General features: G+C 44.2%; 2 protein-coding genes across 8 annotated transcripts in view; one reads left to right on the top strand and one right to left on the bottom strand.

The window, feature by feature from the left end:
• ccm2 (CCM2 scaffold protein) overlaps positions 1-26,677 on the bottom strand; it is a 421,717-nt gene that overhangs the window by 273,701 nt on the left and 121,339 nt on the right. The window lies entirely within an intron of this gene.
• The window catches only part of eya4 (EYA transcriptional coactivator and phosphatase 4), a 105,736-nt gene that overhangs the window by 63,997 nt on the left and 15,062 nt on the right, over positions 1-26,677 (top strand). For 4 of the 7 annotated variants that reach the window (XM_080790972.1, XM_080790971.1, XM_080790974.1 and 1 more), the window contains 8 exons: positions 529-606; positions 2,566-2,632; positions 7,022-7,170; positions 11,098-11,241; positions 11,659-11,741; positions 16,777-16,951; positions 20,190-20,326; positions 21,712-21,795. In XM_080790972.1, coding sequence (XP_080647098.1) covers positions 529-606; positions 2,566-2,632; positions 7,022-7,170; positions 11,098-11,241; positions 11,659-11,741; positions 16,777-16,951; positions 20,190-20,326; positions 21,712-21,795 — 917 coding nt within the window. The remainder of the gene's footprint in view (positions 1-528; positions 607-2,565; positions 2,633-7,021; positions 7,171-11,097; positions 11,242-11,658; positions 11,742-16,776; positions 16,952-20,189; positions 20,327-21,711; positions 21,796-26,677) is intronic. The other 3 variants (XM_080790977.1, XM_080790976.1, XM_080790973.1) reach the window with 2 other exon arrangements.

Genomic DNA, 26,677 nt, shown 5'->3' on the forward strand with positions numbered 1-26,677 from the left:
GTGTAGGTTCCGACTTCATAAAAGGCTTACAGTTTGGTCTAGATAGGTTATTATTAGTTACACATACTGCCAGGTTATGTTTACATCATTGAGCCAGTGTCAGACATATTGACTTGCATTTGTTATTTTACAAAACCTGTGTCGGTTCTATTTAGGGTTGTTTATATTTAAGATTTGTTGTTGCTGATTAAATGCACCTGTGCGCCTGCACTAGGACATCAGTTTGCTTTTTGGGAGAAAAAAATACATTCCTGGAATGCAAAGCATTCATTTGATTGGTCTTCATCATGAGGGAATACAGACAGTAAACCTGCAGCCCACCTCGCCAATGCGCCCGGCGGGCAAAACGCCACCCTCGTTGACCCCCCCCCCCCCCCCCCCCCACCCGCCATGCACACCGCTTCGAGCACGATCGCCTGTTTGTTTGTGTGTGTGTGTGTGTGTGTGATACATACAGTACATACAGTAGCACATACATGTAGGTCTGTCCTGACTACTCTCTACCCTCTCTTCTCTCTCTGCTCTCAGTCAAAACAGAACCTATCAACAACAGTGAGACAGCCACTACAACAGGAGACACATCACTGGACACATACGCAGGCTCAGGTATAACACACACTCACAATCGCATAGTCGCACTCGCACACACACAGTCGCACACGCACAGTCGCACACGCACAGACGCACACGCACACACACATGCGTGCAGGCAGACTTAGCGTTGCTTCAGTTGGGGTGCCCGCTGGCCTAGTGGTCCAGGCGCATGCCACACATATATATAGGCTTTGGCCTGACAGAGCGTTGTGTGTTCGAATCCCGTTCATGACGACCTTTGTTGCGTGTCTTTCTCTCTCTCTCTCTCTCTCTCTCTCTCTCTCTTTCTCTTTCCGATCAGCCTTCACTTGAAACTATTAATAAAGGCAGAAAAGCTAAAAATTAATAAAAAGCGTTGCTTCAGTTCAGTTCAGTTCAGTTCGGTGATAGGTATGATAAGTATTTATTTCTCAGGGGGGGGGCATTCGTCGAGAATAGCAGATCTACAAACTCACAGAGCGTCGCGTTGTGAACTTGTAGACTTGCTGTCCTTGTACTGTGCAGCTAATATATCTCTGCTGTCGTGAAGAAACCACCTAACTCCAAAATGTACATTTTTCAGGAATTGAAAAATGTACATTTTCAAAATAAGAAAACTACTACATTTTTTACTTCTTTTCATTGCAGGTTCAATGTTTTCTAAACAACACACGTAAAGGGTGTTCAATAGCACTGTTTTTTGCATCAAACATTTTGTTAGGACAGCAACGATATATATATATTAAGAAAATGCGGTGGTATAACTAATAAATAATATTATTATAAATACAATTACAAAATACAACACAATACATTCCTACGTTTTACTTATATATACACACATACATATTGCTTTTTTCTTACACTTACACAAACTTTTATGCCTTTACTCTTATCTCGCTTTTCTCTGTGTCTGAGAGCAAGACAGACAGAGAGAGAGAATGGGAGAGTTCTAGACCATATGAATAGACATTCTCCCTCTCACATAAACACAAATAAACACACACACACACACACACACACACACACACACACACACACACACACACACACACACACAGCAGTGAGAGAGAGTTTCTAAGCAGGCGGGAGGTTGTCTTGTCGGCAGTGTTGAGCTCTGACATCTCAATGACTACAAACAGGCATTGTGTTTTACTAGAGGAGGCCCACTGTAAGGGCTGTGTGAAGCATGAGGCTGCAATACTATCTAGAAAAGAGAGCTTATTGGCTCCTCGCCATTCAAAATGCTTCAGATTGTGTTTACTGGAAGAGGATTGTTTTTAACTCAACCAATATGGCCGGAGGGCCTTGACTTGCCGTTCAGCAAAAGTACAGTAAAATAAATGAAAGGGGGGGGAATTTGAGGCTTTTACACAAACTCAAACTGTGTGTTGTTTGTAAGTAACCGAGTTAAGCCTCATTTGTATCACGTCATACGACGATTGAGTATAAATTAAGCAATTCAGGGCGGCCGTGGCTCAGTGGCTGGATGGTGACCGCAAGGTTGCCAGTTCGAACCCTGTGGGCTCCTCCCCCAGCGTTAGTGTCGAAGTGTCCTTGAGCAAGACGCTGAACCCCTAATTGCTCCTGATGTGCTGTGCAAAGCAAGGCAAAGTTACTATGTTTACCCTGCAGGGTAACTGTACTAAGCTCAAGAACTTGTTTACCGTCATGCTGCTCATAGAACATTTCATGGTAGAGGTTCAATGCCTTGCTCAAGGGCACTTCAGTGGTGGTAATTTTAACGTGCCGGTCCGGGGATACGAACTATAGCGACCTTCCGATATCAAGACCGCACCGCAAACCGTTCGGCCACCGCTGCCGCTGGTTGGTGCCTTGCATGGTTTCCGCTGCCATCGGTGTATGAATGTGTGTGTGGATGGGTGAATGTAATGCACGATCTATGTAAAGCGCCTTGGATAAAGGCGCTATGTAAATGCACCATTTACCATTTAAGCATCATGTTGTGTTTTTTTCTTGTGCTTTTTCCAGTAATCACCAGCAGCGGATACAGTCCTCGCTCATCGCACCAGTACTCGCCTCCGCTCTATCCCTCAAAGTAAGCCTCCACTTCCTCCTCCGCTCGGCCTCCACTTTCTCTGCTAGGAAACACAGACAGTAAAACTCAGACAGTAAAACACAGACAGTAAGCATCACATCTGCAGCTGGAAGTGCCTCTAGTACCTAAAACAACATCCTACTTATATCAGGGTCTTAATCAGGGATCAAGGTTTATCCTGAAACTTCATTGTAATGACGCCGAAACCTTTCCCTCTGTTTATTTTTATTTTTTATTACAGATTTTGATCCCACGATTTTGCAACCCATTTTTTTCACCCAATTCAATTATCGAATGTAATCCTGGGCGCTACGTACTCTTCCTCTGTCAACCTGGGGAGGTCAGCGGACTGTCCTCATGCTTCCGTCTATGCATGAGGAGTCCAAGCTGCATCTTTTCACCTGACAGGGGAGAGTTTCCCCGGCCGGACGTAGCACGTGGAAGGAACACGTTATTCCGACCAGTTCCTTTCCCCTCCATCAGGCTGGCCAGAAGGGAGGTAGTTTTAGAGACCAGGATTACTGCATGTATTTTGTGAGGGTACCTACCCTATAGGGGACACGGGGAGAACATGCAAACTCCACACAGAAAGGCCCTTTCGCCAACCCCCGCCTCGGGTATGGGCACTGATGACATGGTTGAGAGAACACACCCCCACCGCCCACCCCAGCGGGAATCGAACCCAGGACCTTCTAGCTTTGATGCGCTTTTTCCGCTCGGTGTGCGGATCTCCTCTCTCCTTGCTTAGAAACTTTATTGTCCCACTTGGGGAAATTGGGTTTGCAGCCACAATAATTCAGTAATACAATTCAGTGGAATACAATTAAACACAATTTAATATAAGATCCCGTTACAAAAGGATGACAATCCTGGTCTCTAAACTGCCTCCCCCTGGCCAGCCTGATGGAGGGGAAAGGAACTGGTTGGAATAACGTGTTCCTTCCACGCGCTACGTCCAACCAGGGAAACTCCCCCCTGTCAGGTGTAAAGGAGCAACTTGGACACTCATGCATGAAGGAAGCATGAGTTCAAGTCAAGGAGGGTGTGTAGAGCCCAGGATCACATTAGATAATTTACACAGGGGTGTCAATTATCCGTCTATGCATGAGGTTACAAAATCGTGGGATAGAAATGATAGTGAAAAAAAAAAGGATGACATTCTTCACAAATGCACCTAATTTACAAATAACTTTTGACTTACCCGATCCTAAAAACGCTTGTTTAGACAGATGGTCGGTGCAAATTTAAAAACGTTTGTTTAGACAGATGCAGATCCGTGCAAATTAAGTCAGACATTACTTGCATTGAAATAGATACAGTATGTTTATTGAGTATACTGTAAATATTGATAAGAATATAGGTATACTGTCTGTACCTGTATACAGTATATTTTTGGCATAAAATTCTACATTCTTACCCTGCTGCCAAAATGTTTCAGTTCTGTCTCAGTTGAGAACGTTTTGTCTCCAAATAATGCAAGCATTTTTTTATATATATACAAATACATGATTTTCCAAATAGATTACAGGGAATGATGAAATACCAAGACAGAGCCAGGTGGATTCTGGGGGGGGGGGGGGGGGGTCAACTAGTTGACTAGTTGTTTAACTAGTCGACTAGTTAAATATTCGACTAGTTGTTTAACTAGTCGACTAGTTAAATAGTCGTCTAGTTGCTTAATTAAAGCCCTACAGAGCAGCAGCACCGCAGCATAGCAACAAGCTAACCGTGTGTTCATATGTGACTCATGAAGACCTGGCTGTGCATCAGTAATGCTTTGGCACACAGCCTTCTCTATAATTCATTATGCTTACGCTCAACTTAACAAAACACTCGTCTCCCCCAACGGTTGCCATTGCAAATGGTGCATTTTATTCTGACTTCCGCGTGCGTCCAGCCTTTTATATCCTCTCCAATGACCTTAAGGAGTTCAACTGTTCACCCTTAACCCATTCTGACCTGAGTTCAGATTCATACGAGGTTTCCACTGGACACACACTGGTCTGATTAACCCATTCTGACCTGAGATCAGATTCTAAAAATGTCAGTCGTTCTTTGATTTTTCAAAAATAGCAGACCTACAAGCTCGTAGCGCGCCACTCGGTGGCACGCTATGAGCTTGTAGATCTGCTATTTTTCAATAGCTAAAGCACAACATGATGCTAACACAAAAATGGGTTCCCGTTCAGAATGGGTTAAATGACAAATAGCCTGTTTTTTTCATATGACAAATACTTGATCCAGTTTAAATGACAAATAGCCTGTCCGTACTTTAGTTTTTTCATATGACAAATACTTGATCTAGTTTAAGCTGCTTCTTATTTAACTCCCACAGAAGTATCGTTGCTGTCCGGAGGAAACCTGATAACTCCAAAATGTACATTTTTCAGGAAATGAAAAATATACTGTACATTTTTAAGGAAATTAAGCAAACCGGGCTGCATACTTAGTTTAGACTAGTCATTGGTTAGACATGGGTTAAGGTTAGGTTTAGGTGTGCTGCCCCGTGGGAGGTTAGGTTTAGGGTGAGGGTTTGAGATGGGTTGTAGTTACAATTACTTGCATGAAAAGGAGATAGGTGGTCGAGGTAGCTGTTTTAGCAGACAGTTTTAGGGTCCAATGGAGTTAAGAGGTTTTGTCCAATGCGTTTTTTACTACTTTCCATTGGTTCAATATTTTCAAAACAACACACAGACGGAAAGGGTGTTCAATAGCACTGATTTATGAAACAACACACAGACGGAAAGGGTGTTCAATAGCACTGATTTATGAAACAACACACAGACATAAAGGGTGTTCAATAGCACTGATTTATGAAACAACACACAGACGTAAAGGCTGTTCAATAGCACTGATTTATGAAACAACACACAGACGTAAAGGGTGTTCAATAGCACTGATTTATGAAACAACACACAGACGTAAAGGGTGTTCAATAGCACTGATTTATGAAACAACACACAGACGTAAAGGGTGTTCAATAGCACTGATTTATGAAACAACACACAGACGTAAAGGGTGTTCAATAGCACTGATTTATGAAACAACACACAGACGTAAAGGGTGTTCAATAGCACTGATTTATGAAACAACACACAGACGGAAAGGGTGTTCAATAGCACTGATTTATGAAACAACACACAGACGTAAAGGCTGTTCGATAGCACTGATTTATGAAACAACACACAGACGTAAAGGCTGTTCAATATCACTGATTTATGAAACAACACACAGACGTAAAGGCTGTTCGATAGCACTGATTTATGAAACAACACCCAGACGTAAAGGCTGTTCAATATCACTGATTCATGAAACAACACACAGACGTAAAGGCTGTTCGATAGCACTGATTTATGAAACAACACACAGACGTAAAGGCTGTTCAATAGCACTGATTCATGAAACAACACACAGACGTAAAGGCTGTTCGATAGCACTGATTTATGAAACAACACACAGACGTAAAGGCTGTTCAATAGCACTGATTTATGGAACAACACACAGACGTAAAGGCTGTTCGATAGCACTGATTTATGGAACAACACACAGACGTAAAGGGTGTTCAATAGCACTGATTTATGAAACAACACACAGACGTAAAGGCTGTTCAATAGCACTGATTTATGAAACAACACACAGACGGAAAGGGTGTTCAATAGCACTGATTTATGAAACAACACACAGACGTAAAGGCTGTTCAATAGCACTGATTTATGAAACAACACACAGACGTAAAGGCTGTTCGATAGCACTGATTTATGAAACAACACACAGACGTAAAGGCTGTTCGATAGCACTGATTCATGTAAGGGTGTTCAATAGCACTAATTTACGGGGAAAAAACCCAAAAGAATTGAGTTATGAGGTTTCCTCCTCCGACAGCAACAATATCACGTTATAATAATCACGGTTCTGAGCTCACTTTGCTCAAACCGGTCTGACCCGGTTCAAACCGGTCTGACCCGGTTCAAACCGGTCTGACCCGGTTCAGCAGTTGGTTTATTTCAACCAGTTGATTTTTGTTACACTTTCACATGAGCCAGTCTGGTGAGGTGATAAGAAAACACAAATATCCAATATCTGCTTACAGTACGTCACAATGCAGTGTTGTGTGAGCTTGTAGATCAGCAATTTTTCCACAATTCATCCTATATGACAAAGAGTATAGGGGGTCGTTTATTAATCCAACATGCCAATGATTTTGTGGCATATCTTTTTTTTTAACAGATTGTATTATTATCTCTCTTCCTTCTTGCTTCTGTTACCCTATCCCATCTACCACCCCCCCTCCCCCCGCCCACACACACACACACACACACACACACACACACACACACACACACACACTCTCTCACACACACTGTCTCTTCGTGTCCTCCGTGGTCTCAGGCCCTACCCTCACATCCTGTCCACCCCGGCAGCTCCCTCCATGCCCTCCTACGCTGGCCAGCCCCAGTTCAGCAACATGCAGCAGTCCACCGTCTACACAGCCTACGCCCAGACGCAGACGGGACAGGCCTACGGACTGTCCACCTACGGTACTGTTACACGCACCACAGCGCACGCCACGCACGCCACGCACACACACACTTACTGCTTATGGTTGTCCATCGAATCCGATGATGACGTCCACTTATGTCCTTAAAGGGACACTTCACCCTTTTTGCAAAAGAATATATGTTAATGACGTTTAGGAGCTTTAGAACACTTTCCTGGGGGTCTTTATGTGTGTAATATGTGGTTTTAGATATTTTAGATTGTAGCAGTGAGCCTGTTGTCTCTGATGTCATGGACACTGGGCTCACTTCCTTCCTGGACTACAGGAATCCACAAGGAGGAGCAGTGCACCAAATAATTATGGGAATTGTAGTCCAGGAAGGTAGTGAGACCAGTGTCCATGACATCAGAGACAACAGGCTCACTGCTACAATCTAAAATATCTAAAACCACATATTACACACATAAAGACCCCCAGGAAAGTGTTCTAAAGCTTCTAAACGTCATTAACATATATTTTTTTGCAAAAAGGGTGAAGTGTCCCTTTAACGGTGAGTTCTTTGGTGGCTAAAAAGTCCAATCCTGGAATGACATGTTTCATTGCAGGTGGGGCATGGGTAGGTTGTAGTGGTGGTGGTAGTGGGTAATGGCAGTCATGGGTGTGTTCCTCCTGTGTCTCTGTTGACTCTCACACATTTGAATTATTTTATTTGGATCTGCACAAGAGGCGTAATACAATAGACCCAAACACTGATCAGAATTAGGTTATACATTATATGGTCCAACACCAGATATAGCTGCTGCACATGCTTAACACACAGAGGGAAAAGAAGAGAAAAAAAAAATATATAGCACATTGTTGACATACTATTACTTGACACTACTAGACAGGATGTTTGTTTTGGGTTTTTTAAGCCACCTAGGGATAAATGAATCACACACACACACACACCACCCTTTTTCAGAATATTTAGATTTAGTCTTTTGAATGACACACCAATTAGTCTTAGTCCTATTTAGTCTTCTGAAAAACCTTAGTCGACTTAGTCTTAGTCAACACAATTATCACTGACACACGCACGCACGCACGCACACTTGCTAATTTGAATGCAATTTTGTTTATCACATTTCAACTTTCCGGGGTGACAATACTGCCTTCATCAGGGCTGTGTACAAGTACAAGTACAAGTACAGTATAACATAATGTATGAGTATGCAAAAATCACTATGCCGCTTGCATGCAAACGAGTGTGTGTACTCAGGGTGACTGTGGCTCAGGAGGTAGAGCAGGTCGTCCAACGATCCCCTGGGTCGGCGGTTCGAATCCCGGCTCCTCCTCCTCCTGTCCACATGTCGAGGTGTCCTTATTGGGCAAGACACTGAACCCCACATTGCCTCCAATGAGGCGGTCGGTGTGAGCTTCATGCCACCGTTGGTGTGTGGATGTGGGAAGTGAGGACGCTGCTGGCGTCGACTGTTCGCCGCTTCACCTCCCAATGTATGAATGAATGAACGAACCATTTGCAAAGCGCTTTGAGCACTTGGAGAAAAGCGCTATAAAAATGCAATTAATTATTACTGTCTGTATACAGTATGTTGTTTTGTCAACAGCTGTGGTTAACCCATTCTGACCTGAGATCAGATTCATACCAGGTTTCCACTGGACTACACACTGGTCTGATGAACCCATTCTGACCTGAGATCAGATTCTAAAAATGTCAGTCGTTCTTCAATTTTTCAAAAATAGCAGACCTACAAGCTCGTATCGCGCCACTCGGTGGCGCGATATGAGCTTGTAGATCTGCTATTTTTCAATAGGTAAAGCATAACATGATGCTAACACCAAAATGGGTGCCCGGTCAGAATGGGTTAACAACAGCTGAAGATGAGCTGTAGGTACTGCCATCATGGCCAACTCCACATGCATTTACAAACAGCTCTGTTAGTTCACTGCCAAGCAGGGGGTATGAGTTACCCCAGGTGTTGGGATACATTTATATTGATTTAACAGTACTGCCTGTATAGTGTCGTTCGTTGTCGGGTGTGGGAAAACCTGGTATGTCCAAAACCCGGACTTTTCAATAAATGCAACAAAATAAAAAAAGATCCGAGATGCAGCGTTTCAGTGGAAGCAATGTAGTTATTGTTTAGTCACAACAATCTCTTGTTAAAGGGACACTTCACCCTTTTTGCAAAAAAATATATGTTAATGACGTTTAGAAGCTTTAGAACACTTTCCTGGGGGTATTTATGTGTGTAATATGTGGTTTTAGATATTTTAGATTGTAGCAGTGAGCCTGTTGTCTCTGATGTCATGGACACTGGTCTCACTACCTTCCTGGACTACAATTCCCATAATTTGGTGCACTGCTCCTCCTTGTGGATAGGGGGGAGAGCTGTCTTACTGAGACAACATGTAGTCCAGGAAGGAAGTGAGCCCAGTGTCCATGACATCAGAGACAACAGGCTCACTGCTACAATCTAAAATATCTAAAACCACATATTACACACATAAAGACCCCCAGGAAAGTGTTCTAAAGCTCCTAAACGGCATTAACATATATCTTTTTGCAAAAAGGGTGAAGTGTCCCTTTAATGCTTTCCATCTGTTAAGTATTCATAAAACCCACAGGTAACTTAACCACTTTAGACCTGAGGCAGATTATTTAAAATAAAAAGGTTTCTAAATCCATGACAGTTTTCTGAAAAAGCTATGTTTCCTATGTCAGTGGTGCTCAACCTTTTTCATGTCAAGGACCCCCAGAATAATCTGTATTTGGCTGCGGGGCCCCAATCTGAAAATATGTTGTTCCAGGATCTGCAAGCTCGTAGCGTGGCACCGACTGCCGCGCTACGAGCTTGTAGATCTGCTATTTTTCAATAGCTAAAGTATAACCTTCCCTGAATGGGTCAACCACTTTAACTTTCAAAATGTGTAAAATAGAACATTTATTTTGCTATTTTAGCTTGACACTCCTGACACACAGCAGGGCATTGATTTATAGAAATAAAGTTTCAATAATTCAGAAGATAGAAAAGGCAAGGATTTGGATGATATAAATGGTAAATGGTGCATTTATATAGCGCCTTTATCCAAGGCGCTTTACATAGATTGTGCATTACATTCACCACATTCACACACACATTCATACACCGATGGCGGCGGAAACCATGCAAGGCACCAACAACCAGCACATCAGGAGCAATCAGGGGTTCAGAGTCTTGCTCAAGGACACTTCGACACTAACTCTTGGGGGAGGAGCCCACAGGGTTCGAACTGGCAACCTTGTGGTTACACCATCCAGCCACTCCCTAGTCCTACGCCCTGAGCCACCGCCGCCGCCCTCCCGATCTAACTGATGCAGTTTGCTGGTGGTATAAATGAGCATTTGCGCCTGTCGTAGACATGCGCAGAGCAAGTTCAGTCAGGGAACCTCAGTCAGCGCGCCGGCCGTTAATTGGGCCACCGCAGCATCATCCGCATGATTCACTCAGCCAATCACAGCTCACCCCATCTCTCATACCGGCTACTTGAACCAGAGGTTTGCATTCCTCTGCCTTCTTGCTTGCCCACTGCTGTTGTATCAGCGTGCTGCTGTCATACAACCTGCGCTCAATTCTGCTTGCTTGCTTGCTTGCTTTCTATTGTATACTCTACGCTGCGGTATACAAAGTGCTCACCCACCTCCACCCCAGCTACCACCTGTCGTTTTGGATCTACTGTTTTAGGTACGGGGGGGATTCAGAGTCCCTATGGTCGGGACTGATGCGCTTGATCCTGAGTACCTAAAAAGCAGATCCAATACATCGCCAAACCATAATAAATATATTGCATTGATTATCTTATATATTCAATAAATATATATATTACATCCTCCTTGAGTTGTCTGACTGAACTGTTCTCTCTCCACAACAACAGATCTGGGATCAGATCTGGTGGTATAACTGTTCTCTCTCCACAACAACAGATCTGGGCGTGATGCTGCCGGGAATCAAGACAGAGGGCGGCCTGGCGCAGAGCCAGTCCCCCCTGCAGACGGGCATCAGCTACAGCCCCGGCTTCACCACCCCGCAGCCCGGACAGACTGCCTACTCACCCTATCAGATGCCAGGTGGGTACGGGAACGTCGGGAACGTCGGGAACACCACATCCTCTCTCTCTCTCTCTCCCGACGCCACAACGCTCCCAGATGGAGCTATCAGCTTTCTGCCGTTGCAGAAATAACTCCATGAGGGGCGACTGTTTCCTTTTTTTTTTTTTTTAGCGTTTTTTTTTTTTTTAGGATCTTGAAATGAGTTCTGTACATTTTCAGAAGGCCGGCGCTGCTGGTGGTGAGCTGTGAATGTCACCGCAGCGGTCGGTCGGAGTGGAAACATTTTGTTCTTATTGGCATCGCTGTCCGTCCACATTGACCTGTGTAACGTTAGAAACTTTTCTGTCTCTTGTATCGCTCTCTCTCTCTCTCTCTCTCTTTCTCTTTCCTCTCTCTCTCTCTCTCTCTCCCTCTCTCTCTCCCTCCCTCCCCTAGGTTCCAGTTTCACCCCTTCGTCAGGTCTTTACGCCACCAACAACTCAGTGTCCAACCCAGCCAACTACACTGCCACACAGCAGGTATATCTACTCTTAACTACACTGCCACACAGCAGGTATATCTACTCTAACTACACTGCCACACAGCAGGTATATCTACTCTAACTACACTGCCACACAGCAGGTATATCTACTCTAACTACACTGCCACACAGCAGGTATATCTACTCTAACTACACTGCCACACAGCAGGTATATCTACTCTAACTACACTGACACACAGCAGGTATATCTACTCTAACTACACTGCCACACAGCAGGTATATCTACACCGGTGATTTACAAACACTTTTGATGCCCCTCCTATGTCCAGCTTTGTGCGTGAGTGAGACAGTGTGTGTATACCCCATATAGGGCTTTAAAAAGTGAGGACAGAAAAGTGATTGGCCCGGGAATGTGATGATGTATGATGATATATTTGATGATAAGAGCGCCCCAAGTGACATTGATGAATTCCAAATATTATCAAAGTGTTCCGAGGCAGCCCTGAACTTGCGTCGAGGCACCCTACGGTGCCATGGACGGACGCCACCCACTTTGACAAACCCTCTGAGCCACACTTTAAACGTACTGTATACACGTGTGTGTGTGTGTGTGTGTGTTTACATGCGTACAGTGGGCCATGATTTACCTGGAGTCCCCACAAGGATAGTAAAACCAGAACAAAATAAAACACAATAAACCTAACTAAAAGTCCTTACACACACAGACAGGGCAGGGACATTTATTTTGTGTGATGAATTTGCATTCGTTCAAACAGATATCCTCCATTTTACAGTGACCAGGTCAAATAATTGAGATTTAAAATAGATTTTTTTGCCAGATTGACCCCATGGCCACGAGAGCAGCATGGAAGAGCTGAAAATTACTGTAGGCATGTTTTTTCCCTCTCAATACAGCAAAGCTAGGCGAGGAGGTAAAGTGAATGTGACTTGATATGGTGACATGCAGTCAGGGGCGTAAGGACCTGGCCATAGGCCTTGCGAGACGCCCCCTCCTCCCGTTTTTGCGAGACGCCCCCCCCGCCCGCCCCACAGTCAGCAAAGACTTGCAAAGACTCGCTGACTGTACTTTACAGACATGCTGTTATTAACATTGACCTACAGTAAATGAGTTATATCAACAAGGATACGATGATTAAAAAAGTTTATCTCTGTAGTAGAGTGCAGGGCTGCAGCCTGCAGGCTATCAGAAATGACAGATGGAAAACCTGTCTTTAGTTAGATTTAGATTTAGTTAAACTCGCAGAGTGACGGATTACTTTACCTGGGTTACATCTTCTGATGGTTGTACAGTAGGCTTCTTGAATTCATTCAAACCTTTTATTTATTCTCCAAAGACATTGAGATCACCCTCATTTGCAGCAGTGTCGAACAGAGAAACCAAGAACAGAACGGCAACATTTCCTCATGGCGTGACGTAGCACGCATGTTTAAAAAACAGTTGCCGACACTTAGGGGGGTATAAGTCTGCAATCAAAGATTTATATTGACCGTTATGTTATGGGAGATAACAGATCTTTAATTTAAGGTGTAGGTCATATTCCACGTGGTCGGGGCACTATAACAAAAGGCTGTTATCTCCACCTCTGTGTTTACATTTAGTGTGAGCCTGCAGTGACTGGAGCGTGTCCTATATGTTACAGGGTTCCAATCCAGCAGAGCTTTAATATACAACGGTAAAGATCCATCAATTGCTTTAAAAATAAACAGATACCAATGTTAACATGAGATAATAATCCTGTCTTTCATTAAGCGCTGGAACGGCTCACATGACAAAAGAGTCTCTACAGCTAGCTGAGCTGCTGACAGCTGCTCATAAACACGCTATACGCGGTAAAGATACCAAGGAGGACTGGCCAGTGATGTCACTGTTATGCAAACAAACACGGAAGTAGTACAGACTTGGAAGCTGTTTATGAACCAGTCAGTCAGTGACATCACCGACGAATCCTTGATGTTAACTCTTCCTGCGACCGAGTATAGCCTCTGTAACCAGGCTTTCTTTTCACCGGCGTTTTGACATTTTTGTTTTTTGGCGTTGCTCAGAAACCTAACACATTAGCTCAGGCTACTAACTACTATACTACTATAGCACACAACGGCCTCTGAGAGCAGGGATGGTTTTACAACTACTCAGAACCGTCTAATAGAAGAGTTAGGATATTGAGGTTCATGCAGCCTGGACTGAGACAAGCTGGAGTTTGGAAATACATTGTTTTCAACGAGGGCCGGCGCAAATAAGCATGTGTGCAAACATGACAACTGTTTTAAAGTATCGTACAGTAACAACTTAAAGTCTCTGTAATGTTTATGTCGTACTATTACTACAAAACAATCTAAAATAAAGGGATTTTAGATCATTAAAGCTGGGCTGTTGCCCTGAGTCCAATGCATTTCTGCCCCACGCTCAATAGAAGTCTGTGTAGGAGAGCCGCCATTGGACTGAAGCCCCATGAAGTGAACACAGTTTGTGTAACTCTAATAACTGTATATATCTAAGGCTCTGCAACTACTTACAGTACGTTCCGGGGCGTCTCCCAGGGCTCCATCTTTGGCCAGTTACGTTTTCCACTCGATCTAGACTATCTTTTTGCCCCCGAAAATTTCCATTGTCGTCGGGGTGCGTTCTGAGCTTGTAGATGTGCTGTTTTCGCTGAATGTTCACCTATCATCATCATGACGTCGTGCACAGAATGCAGACGCTATATAGAGCGTGGCAGTCCCGCCCCCTTTCATGACGACACACGCCAGGCCTAAGGAAATGAATCCCAGTGCATTTTCCTCATAGACATTTCAAAAAGTATTTATTTAAAGACCTTTTAAGCGTCGTACGACGAAGCCAACTCGAGTCGTGACAAATCATGACAACAAAAACACAATATTTTGGACCAAACAAATAATTACAAAGAAGAAAAACAACAAAGAAAAGTGTTTTTCTACTTTCTAATTCGATGTTTGGCCCCAAAACATTGTGTTTATTGTCATGATTTGTCACGACAAGAGTTGGCTTTGTCCGCGGCGTAAACGTCTTTAAATAAATACTTTCTGAAAAGTCTAGGAGGAAAATGAACGGGGGATTTATTTTCCGGGTCTCTCGAGGGGGGGCGGGACTGTGACGCTCTATAGGGTCCAAGGGATGAATCAGTGATTATTAATCAGTGATTATGAATGAGTGATTTCATGAAATCAAAGCTAATCGTACCCTCCGTGACCTTTTTCAAGAGAGAGAACGTGGGCCTGGGGTCAGGGGTCAGGGGTCAGGGGATTAGTCACTTTTAAAAGTCTGTTGTGTTCTGGATATTTCTCTATGTCTTCATGATGAATTGTGTTCTGGTTGTAAAATGCTTAAAGGGGGATTTTAACGTCCCCCTATGATAGATGTGGCTGTTTAAAGAACGGAAAGGCAACGTTCGGTTCATGTGTGGGTGGATGAAGGGGGGGAAAGAGGGGCGTGTGTGTGTGTGTGTGTGTGTGTGTGTGTGTGTGTGTGTGTGTGTGTGTGTGTGTGTGTGTGTGTGTGTGTGTGTGTGTGTGTGTGTGTGTGTGTGTGTGTGTGTGTGTGTGTGTGTGTGTGTGTGTGTGTGCGCGCGCACATGTAAAGCAGAAAAAAAGAGCGCAAATGGGAAAATGAGGCAGAGAGTAAGTGAGAGAGAGAGAGAGAGAGTGTGTGTGTGTGTGTGTGTGTGTGTGTGTGTGTGTGTGTGTGTGTGTGCACGTGCATGCGTGAGTGAGAGAGAGAGAGTGTGTGTGCACGTGCATGCGTGAGTGAGAGAGAGTGAGTGTGTGCAGCATGTCTGCGTATGATCATACATTACTATGCAATGGTGTGTGTGTGTGTGTGTGTGTGTGTGTGTGTGTGTGTGTGTGTGTGTGTGTGTGTGTGTGTGTGTGTGTGTGTGTGTGTGTGTGTGTGTGTGTGTTCTACTTTATGGAGATGGACATAGTGACAGGTTTAGAGGGCGGGCTCATAAAAGAGAGCATCTCTTCTGGGTCAATAAAAATCTGCAGCACCAGCAGGCTGCTTTAATTGTAGGGAGATGTTATAAATGACAGAACGGAGCGAATAAAAGGCTTCGGAGACGAGAGGGGAACGGCCGTAAAATGTTCTCCTCAGACATAAAGACATGTCTGAACCGTTCTCAGCCAAGTGAGCCATATCTCAGTCTCTCCATACTGTACACTGTTTCATTCCCCATGTACAGTACATAACATACAGTACATGATGTTGAATCCTTTTTGCACATTTAATATTTTTATGTATATTCTTACATTGTCTGAAGGACTCAGAGAGATTGCCATTCGATGCATTATTGATTTTCAAAGTGACGTGTAATTAAATTTGTCTACTATGACTGCACTTTTGGGGTTCTTGTTGGCTGTTATTTGCATCAACACGGACAGAGGAAGGTGTCGCACCCTATACGGTCGGACACTATAAGATGTGACACGTCTGTTGTTGACAGCATAGCATAACGCTGACGAAGGCTACGCGCCGAAACGCGCACGTTGTGCTGTCTGCTCTGCAGCATATACTGTGCGAATAACAAAAGAATAAAAGTGCCTTAAACCAAATGACATGTCTGTGAGTGTGCCGGTATTCTCTCTCCTTAGAGACATTTCTTGCAAATGTGAATCCCGTGACTCGTGTGAGATCATGATTCTCACACGATTTTCATTTTTTTCACCCGTGAAAATGTTTTATTGTCTTGAGTCTGTATAGTCGCTGAACATTCAACATGTTGGCACCGTCCTGCATGGAGCCATAATAACTACTGTGGCTTTAAACAGACGTCAAACGTTAAAAGTTAAATCTTCTCTTAAAGAGCTACCAAAATTAATCGGACAGGACAGCCAACTAGTGCCGCACCATTTTTCACGATTCTTCACAAAATGAAATTGCACAGGTGTCTAGATCTCCATCTTTTTTTCGATTAATTGTGCAGCACTGTACGGCACGTACGCACACACACACACACACACACACACACACACACACACACACACAGACTTTTACACCGTATCAGCTCCTAACAATACGTTTGTATTTTCTGCAGGAATACCCTTCGTACACAACGTTTGGCCAAAACCAGTACGCCCAGTATTACTCCGCCTCCTCTTACGGGACGTACATGTCGTCCAATAGCGTGGACGGGACGGGGTCCACGGCGGCCTATCAGCTGCAAGAGCCCGCCCCGGTCATGACGGGACAGGCCGCGGAGCTGCACCAAGGTAAGGTTAACTGTGTTAACCCATTCTGACCTGAGATCAGATTCATACGAGGTTTCCACTGGGACACACACTGGTCTGATTAACCCCATTCTGACCTGAGATCAGATTCTAAAAATGTCAGTCGTTCTTCGATTTTTCAAAAATAGCAGACCTACAAGCTCGTAGCGCGCCACTCGGTGGCGCGCTATGAGCTTGTAGATCTGCTATTTTTAAATAGCTAAAGCATAACATAGTGGTAACACCAAAAGGGGTTCCCGGTCAGAATGGGCGGTGTTAATATAATCTCACATCCACTCCAGAACATTGGCCTGTTGGCAACGAACGGTGTGCCAAATCCCTTGTGTGGGCTGTAGTACGGTCCCACTCTGCACACTGTAGCCTACCCAGGAGGATTTGGGTCATTTAGACCAGGGGTAGGCAACCTTTGGCCCTGGTGCCAACCTTTGGCACAAAGGAGGGTGATCACTGGCACACTGGCATGGAAATAAAATAAAATACCGGGTAAATAAACAATTAAAAAAAATGTAGTCAAATAAATGAATTCACTCATATTTGTATGTAAATTACGTCCTGCACATCATTGTACATACATTAAAACTGTAAACTCTGACTGGGGGAGGGAGATAGGAGGGCTCTGCTCAGAGTCTAATGATCATTATAACAATCTGAAAGAATATTTAACGAGGGAAAAAGTTATATTCGTGGACAATCAAAACATGTTGTGTCATTAAAGTGACACACTGACTATCTTCTAGAAACTAAAAACATGGCACTTTGTTTCAAAAAGGTTGCAGACCCCTGATGTAGACAGTATTCACGTTAGCAAATTTTAAAGGTAGAGTAAGTGATTTCACTCAAAAAACCTTAGGTTTCGTTTTTGGCTGTGGGACCTAAGCCTTCGTCCAATCAGGATAGAGAGTCAAAAACGAAACCTAAGGTTTTTTGACCCCCAGGGGTTAACTGGGGACAGGGAGGAACTCCTTATATGGTCAGCACACTCTATAGTAGAGAGGATTATCACAACAAAACAAAAAAATAAGTGATATTTGAATTAAGTGGAATCACTTACTCTACCTTTAAGTGAGAAAATGTGCATTCTGTTGAGTCAGACTTCAAGCCGGATTTATGCTTACTTGCTTAGGCAAAAAAAACAGCCGATCCACAAACTCACAACGCATCGTAACGCAACACATTGGGAGCGGGTAGATCGGCTATTTGCGTTGGGCAAAGTGCAACGAAGTGTATATGAAATAAAATAGTGGGATGAGAGTAAAGTATGACAGCAAAAACAAGGAATGGAAACAAAGTAAAGTGTGCCAAACAACCTCTCTCTCTCTCTCTCACGCTCTCCGTTTCTCTCCTTTCGCGCTCTTTTCTTTTGTTTATATTTTCTCACATTTCCTTTGGTTTACCTTGGCTGAGAATCAGCAGCTGTGATTAAAGGAGCTTATCGCGTCTCTCTCTGTCACTTACATTGATTTATACCGTTTAAATCTGACTCGCGCCTTTGGCTCTCTCTCTCTCTGTGTGAACATCGAGTTACATCACAATATTATTATTTGCTATTCACTTATATAGTCGCTCCTTTTGCTTTCTGTTATTTAACCCGTTCTGGGTGCAGGGAAACCCCTTTTGGTGTTTCCCAAGCATTATGTTGTACTTTAGCTATTGAAAAATAGCAGATCTACAAGCTCATAGCGCGGCACCGAGTGCCGCGCTACGAGCTTGTAGGTCTGCTGTTTTAGAAAAATCGTGAAAATGTGGCCCAAATGTTTGAATATATTCTTTCAGAGCGAACGTTTTTAACTCAATATCTTTGCTTCTGGATGGGGGGGTGGGGGGGGGGGTTCAGATTTTAAGATGGGGTCGGCGGCCAAATACATATATTTTAGGGGGTCCTCATAGAAACATGGATTTTTCAGAAAACTGTCAGGATTCAGAAGACATTTTGTAGAATCGATCTCAGGTCTAAATGGGTTAAAAATTGTATTATTCCGTCCTTCTCTCTCTCCATCTGCCCCCCCACCGTCTTTCTGTCTGTCTCTTTCTGTCTCTCTCAGTCTATCAGTCTTTCTCCTCTTGCACTTTCATTCTCTCTCTCTCTATCATCATCTTTCTGTCTCTCTCTCTCTCTCCCTCTCTCTCCCTCTCTCTCTCTCTCTCTCTGATTGAGACATAACAATATGAGAGCTGAAGCTTAGCGTCTGGTTCTGGTTACCGCGTCACGGCGGGACCATGTGGCACTTATAGCGTTAGAGGCGCAACATTCAGCATTCAGCGGTACATTCCACCGTCCGTCCGTACGTCCGTCCGTACGTCCGTCCGTCCGTACGTTACTACGTTTGGTGTTTGTGTTCAAACATTATCCCATTTTGGGCGCGGGAACCCCTTTTGGTGTTATAGCACTATATGTTGTGCTTTATAGCTATTGAAAAATAGCAGATCTACAAGCTCATAGCGCGCCACCGAGTGGCGCGCTACGAGCTTGTAGGTCTGCTATTTTTTGAAAAATCGAAGAACGACTGACATAGTAAACGTAGCTTTTTCAGAAAACTGTCATTTTCAAACAGACATTTTTTTTTAATCTGGTCTCAGGTCAGAATGGGTTATACGTTTCTGCCTGAGAAACTACTGTACTGTACTGTACTGTACTGTACTGTACTGTACTGTACTGTACTGTACTGTACTGTACTGTGTACTGTACTGTACTGTACTGTACTGTACTGTACTGTACTGTACTGTACTGTACTGTACTGTACTGTACTGTACTGTAGTAGCAGCAGCTAAACGGCATCCATGCGAGTCTCCCATCGGTGGCCTTTTGTAATTTTTTTATCTTTTGCGTCTTGTTGTTTACGCTAGTTAAACAGTTTCGTATGCATTCGAATCTTGCGTGCATTAATTCACACCCCCCAAAAATAGCCATGCTGCTTTTTGTTTATGGAACTCATTAGTCTCCGAGTCAATCTAATCTCTCTCTATCCTGTAGAATTATTATTATTTACCCTGACCGGATGATTTATTGTTATATTCCTCTGGCGTTTCTGGAGCCTCGACCATTTCTCCTACAGTATACATTTCTTCAGTGACTTAAATATTGTTTATGAATGTTTGTACAGTTCGAAATAAATATTTTGTAATTGTGGAATTGTATAATTACGAAGCCGTGATGTCAGTGAGTTTTACGTGTTTGTGTGTGTGTGTGTGTGTGTGTGTGTGCGTGTGCGTGTGTGTGCAGCAGACTTTGACACAGTGCAGAGTCCCTCCACGCCCATCAAGGAACTGGACGACCGCGCCTGCAGGAGTGGGGGCTCCAAATCTCGGGGGAGGGGCCGCAAGAACAACCCTTCCCCCCCGCCGGACAGTGACCTGGAGGTAAGACGCTGTATATTGTACTAAAAACTAATAGAGTGGGTGAGGGGCACGGTGGCACAGTTGGTAGTGCTGTCGCCTCACAGCTAGAAGGTCCTGGGTTCGATTCCCGCTCGGGACACTGTTTCCTCCTCCGCGTCATCAGTGCCCATACCCGAAGGCGGGGGTTGGCGATAGGGCCTTTCTGTGTGGAGTTTGCATGTTCTCCCTGTGTCCCCTATAGGGTAGGTACCCTCACAAAAAACATGCAGTAATCCTGGTCACTAAACTGCCTCCCCCTGGCCAGCCGGGGCGCCCGATGGAGGGGAAAGGAACTGGTTGGAATAACGTGTTCCTTCCACGCGCTATACGTCCAACCAGGGAAACTTCCCCCCTGTCAGGTGTAAAGGAGCAACTTGGACACTCAGGCATGAAGGAAGCATGAGTTCAAGTCCGTTGCTCTCCCCTTGTCCCCCATATATGGGGGACTAGGTTGGGTGGAGGGTGTGTAGAGCCCAGGATCACATGAGATGATTGACACAGGGGTGAAAAATGGGTTACAAAATCTTGGGATAAAAAAAATAAAAACTAATAGAGTAATACACCCTTTGGTAGAGGTGCTGGGTTCAAAAATAGCATCAGAAAAAGAGAAAAGAACCTCCATCTGCTCCAAAGGTTATACTTTATTGACGACGTTTCGAGCCAAGGCTCTTCATCTGGTCAAAGTATAGCTTTTGGAGCAGAAGAGTGTGTGGATTCTTTTCTCTGTTTCGGAACCACCCAAACACTAATAATTCTTAGTAAAACGGATATGCCAATGTACTTGCTGTGCTCTTTTTTCCACTCGACACCAAATCGCGTTGCCAAAACAAAAAGCTGTTCTACATGTTCACAACACGTTGCAACGCGATGCTTGTAGATCTGACATTTTTGCCAAACGTTCCTTACAGTACAGCGATGCTGGGGTTCAAGCGGTTTAACAGATATTTAGAGCTAATTCATACTTGACCGCAGAGGCGCCGATCTGGTGCCTGCAGAGCACCCTGGGTGAATTCAAAGCACCCTCCTCCACGATGGGGACTAGTCCATTCACGTTAAGCCGTGATGGGGACCCGCCCACATACAGTACGCACTTGACACCTGAGGTGTGAAGTGGTCTGTTTACGCTCAGGTTCAGAACCCTTGGCCTCTGCTTGACCGTGTCACCGGAAATATAAATGAAATGGAAAAAAGCTCATACGAAGGTCGTACGATGGCGTATAAATTGCACGTCAATGCTTACAGATTGAACCTTGTCTACTTTTGAAAATAATACACATCAGAAAAGAAGTGTTGTTGTTTATAGTATGCGTCCATGGCCTGTAGAGATGGACGCTCTTTTCTTACTGTGTGTTTCTCTGTCCATGCAGAGGGTGTTTGTGTGGGACCTGGATGAGACCATCATCGTCTTCCACTCTCTGCTGACGGGCTCCTACGCGCAGAAATATGGCAAGGTGAGATATCACACACACGGAGGCACACACACACACATATCGTTGCCTTATCGTCAAACCACACCGTCAAATGCTTTGTGTTCATTTTAATCCATTTTTGGACTAAGGCCGATTATAAAACCGGTTTCTGAAAAATAAAAAGTTTTCTGAAAATGTTCAAATATTTATTCTATGATTTCAAAACTGTTATTTTGCTATACTGTACACATGGACATGTGGAACATGTGCAGGTACAGGAAAAGATGAAGGGACAAAGTCAGATGCACTCGACTGTAGCAACAAGAACCACAAAAGGGGGGTTCCGGTCCAGACGGGTTTACTGTGGAGATGACATAATATGCATTGATTTGAATATGAATTCATAATTGATTTAACATTGATTGAGTGCTGCCATTTTGTCGCGCAGAAGTAAACCACAGTTAAAGCAATGAGCTTTAACTGGCGCTCATTCCATTATTTCTTATAGAAAACCGCGAGCCCAGACGCTTGATCCGGTTCACGAGGGCATCAAAGCATATATCCCCTCATTGTGTCTGTCTAGTGAAGTGATTTATTTTATATTTTGTGTATCCTGCTTTTGACAGCATCGAAGAATGAAAATAAACACGCAACAGCAGAGCAGTGTGGTTTTAGATATTAACCACCCAAAGACTAATATGCGTCCGTGCGTGCGTGCGTGCGTGTGTTCAGTATACTATATATTCATAAAACTGATGTTTGTACCAGCTGCATCGTTCCTAATTTGACAACATAATTTCTCTCTTTTGGTCTGATGGTTTTTTTTTTTTGTTGGACCAAAAACCACCCTGTGATCCTGTTCAGTGGTCTGGCCCTTATGGGCCCGGAGAGTGGTCCCGTTCGGTGGTCTGGCCTGGCCCGTTTGGAGGTCTGGGCCTGGCCCGTTCGGTGGTCTGGCCTGGCCCGTTCGGAGGTCTGGCCTTGGCCAGCCCCCTGCAGAGCAACTGCAACTGTTTACAGTTCCCCTGCATTCTGTCGGTTCGGTCGCTGCATGGCTGGCCCGCGTCCGAGATCAGACTATGTGTGGTCACGACTGAAGCAGCCTTTTTTTTTTTTTATTGGATGATGTAGTTTCCTGTGGTCTGGTGGTGGCAGCCAGTAGCGCGCCTGTATACTGTACTGTACTGTACTGTACGGGCCCGCGCGGACTCAGTTCTCCATGCCGTGTTGTTTTGGACGTCCAGAAGAGAGACAGAGAGAGAGAGAACGCGGGTGGAGCGCCAACCGTTTAGAGCCAGACTAGCATGGAACCATGATGGGAGCTCAGGCGTTTTACAACCACGGCTTTTTGTGGGCATCGCTGCACTTCCTAGTTCCTCTAGTTCCTCTGCACTTGACTGGACCGTAGCGTTCAGACATGGTTTAGGGCCCTGGTGGGTTGTAAATAGTCGTGCACGCGTGTGTGTGCGTACGTGTGTGTGTGTGTGTGTGTGTGTGTGTGTGTGCCTGCTCGCGTCTCAAAGAAAGAGGAGAGAGAGAGAGAGAGAGAACGCTATGCATGTGTGTGACTGCGAACCCTGTGGCATAATAAATTCTGCTCGGTTTGTGTTGCATTGGCTGGAGAGAGAGAGAGAGAGAGCCACAGAGGAGTTCCAGAGTGAGAGACTGTATTTTAAACGAATGTAAGAGAGTTGTAAATTTCTCCTCGATTACAAAACAGAATGCTGGGGTTTAAATACTGATGGCTCCAACAGCTCCCTCGTCGCCACTAAAAACTTAACGGCCTTTGTTTACCCACTGGTGTCGTGTTTTGTGATGTAGCGCGAAATTGGTGCCTGTATTCTTCGACGTCTGCATGCATGATGCGGCGCTGAGTAGCAGCAGAGCTGTGGCGAGCCAAACGGACGTGTTCTGCTGATCTATGGGTTTAAAACAATTTGGAACCAAAGTGATTTCTCTTTTGTTTTTCTCCTTCTTTTTTTTTACACCTCGTCCACTCCTGCCCTTAACCCATTCTGGACGGGAACCCCATTTGGTGTTTTAAGTATTATGTTATACTGTACCTATTCAAAAATTGTAGATCTGCTATTTTTGAAAAAGCCTGAAAATATGGCGCAAATCTTTGAATATTCTTTCAGAGCGAACGCTTTTAACTCAAATCTTTGCTTCTGGGGGGGGGCGGTTCCTTCCTGGAACAACATATTTTCAGATGGGGGTTAATAATTGGCGGCCAATGAAAATGTTTGACAACCACTGACATACTGTAGAAACAGTGAGTTTTTTCAGAAAACGGATTTAGAAGACATTTGTAGAATCGTCGGTCTCAATGGGTTAAGAAATATGGTGGCAGCTGTTTCTGTTCACACCTCGCCGAGAGTGGTGTTTACACCGTCGGCATGGCAACGCTCCTCTTATCCCATTCTGACCTGAGATCAGATTCATACGAGGTTTCCACTGGACACACACTGGTCTGATCAACCCATTCTGACCTGAGATCAGATTAAAAAAATGTCAGTCGTTCTTTGATTTTTCAAAAAATAGCAGACCTACAAGCTCGTAGCGCGCCACTCGGTGGCGCGCTATGAGCTTGTAGATCTGCTATTTTTCAATGGCTAAAGCATAACATGATGCTGACACCAAAATGTGTTCCCGGTCAGAATGGGTTATAGGGGATCTGTGTATACACCATCTGAGTTAAATGGTTTTTCACTTTTCATGAAAGTGCAATGAGCACTAAGCCGATGGCCTAGTCTGAAGTGGTGGACTTAACTGAAGTCAAAGTGCTAAAGTATTACCATCGAAATACTCTGATATTTTATATAATCACACCCGTGTGAAGGGAGGGGCGCTCTTATGGTCTGTATCGTGCCATTATCATGCCAGTGGTCATGGTCAGTGTCAGGATATTACAAAATATCTGATCAGACGCATTGTGAGCTGTAGGTCCACTATCTGCTATAACATTTTGATTCATTATTAATCTAAATCTGCAAATTAGCTAATAATAATGAACGCACACACACACACACACACACACACACACACACACACACACACACACACACACACACACACACACACACACACACACACACACACACACACACACACACACACACCCTGTACAGACAAATATGATGCTCAATCTCTTTACCACTCACACTCAAACAGATTGATTATCATTTCTCATTGGGATAGTTACAGTATACAGTATTACAGTGTGCATAACGTGGAATATTGTTCACATCTTTACTGAACCGTGGGTTTGTCATGGCAGTCAAAATGATAACAGTCGAGGTGGAGAGAGAAGAATTGTTTTAATGGAGACTTGTTCCAGACCAAAAGTAATATTTTTTTTTAATATTCTATGATTGATTGAATAGTTCTGGAGAACAATCTTTCACATTAGACAGATCTTTTCCTATAGCTCTTTAGGAAAGCTAAACTAAAAACAGAGAACACATTTCAGTTTTCTGTCTGCTGACAAACACGGCTATACCCTGTGTCTCTCACATGACAAACACGGCTATACCCTGTGTCTCTCACATGACAAACACGGCTATACCCTGTGTCTCTCACATGACAAACACGGCTATACCCTGTGTCTCTCACATGACAAACACGGCTATACCCTGTGTCTCTCACATGACAAACACGGCTATACCCCGTGTCTCTCACACGACAAACACGGCTATACCCTGTGTCTCTCACATGACAAACACGGCTATACCCTGTGTCTCTCACATGACAAACACGGCTATACCCTGTGTCTCTCACATGACTGCAGCATGAGCATTTACATGAGACAAAGTGTGTAGACTGTAGAGGTAGAGGTCTCATACTTTGTGTTAGTTAGGTGAATGGTTCCCGACCTTTTATGGACCAGGGACCGCTTGAAAAAAAGCGTTTGTGACGGGTGGGCTGTTATGTTTGCAGGCAGGTTTATTTTAATGATCAATTAATCTATTGCGTTCCAATAAATCAGCCTTATTTACTCCTTCCAGTTTCTTCCACTCTCTCTCTCTCTCTCTCCCCCTCTGTGGTATAGTCTCTCCACGTGGGCCGTCCGTCACGTTAGTTTCTGTCTATTCTGGTCGTCTTAACCGTGTCAGCAAATCGCACAGCGAGCTGTCGACCCTCCCTGACCTATCAGGGCAGATGATGCTTTTTGCAGCTGAGCCCTGGTTGGCAGGACTGTCCCTCATGACAGCACACGCATGGCATGGCACGGCACACACGCACGCACGGCACACACACACATAAACGCACGCACCTCCCTGTGAGGCCACACGCTTTTGGTCAAGCACATACAACAGTGTTCCATCAGAGAAACTCACAAACACATTCATACATTGTACCCCCCTTTTGCCCCCCCCCCCTCGGGTGAGGAATGTTGATGGGACCGAACAAGTGCAACCAGTCTGTCAGCAAATGCTGAGATTAGTGGAACATACCAACTCTAGCAGGCAGCTAGAGGGGGGGGGGGGGGGGGGGGGTGGGGTGTAGGAGTTGGTGAGTTATAGATAATATCCTAAAAATAAGTAAAGAAAAGAGTAAAGGTGGTTAATTGCACACTGGACGTGTTTTTCGGAAATCCGACGGAAAAACGCTGCTAAAAGTCCTAAAACGCGTCCAGTGTGCTGCAGGGACCTTATAAGACTAAAGTGAACGCACGCACATCTAAATACAATGTGGATGATGACTAAATGCTTGGAAATGCAACATTTCACACAAAACAAATACAGTACTGTCTGTATGTATGTTGTCAAAAGGAGGCCATACTAAACTATGTATTCATAAATAAGCTATGTCTGTGCAGCTTGTAGATCTGCAATTTTTTGAAAAATCGTGAAAATGTGTGCAAATCATTGAATATATATTTCACAGAATGTTTTCAACTCAAATCCTTGCTTCTGGGGGTGTC

The sequence above is a fragment of the Protomyctophum bolini genome (assembly GCF_963924005.1).
Source record: "Protomyctophum bolini genome assembly, chromosome: 19".
Lineage (NCBI taxonomy): Eukaryota > Metazoa > Chordata > Actinopteri > Myctophiformes > Myctophidae > Protomyctophum > Protomyctophum bolini.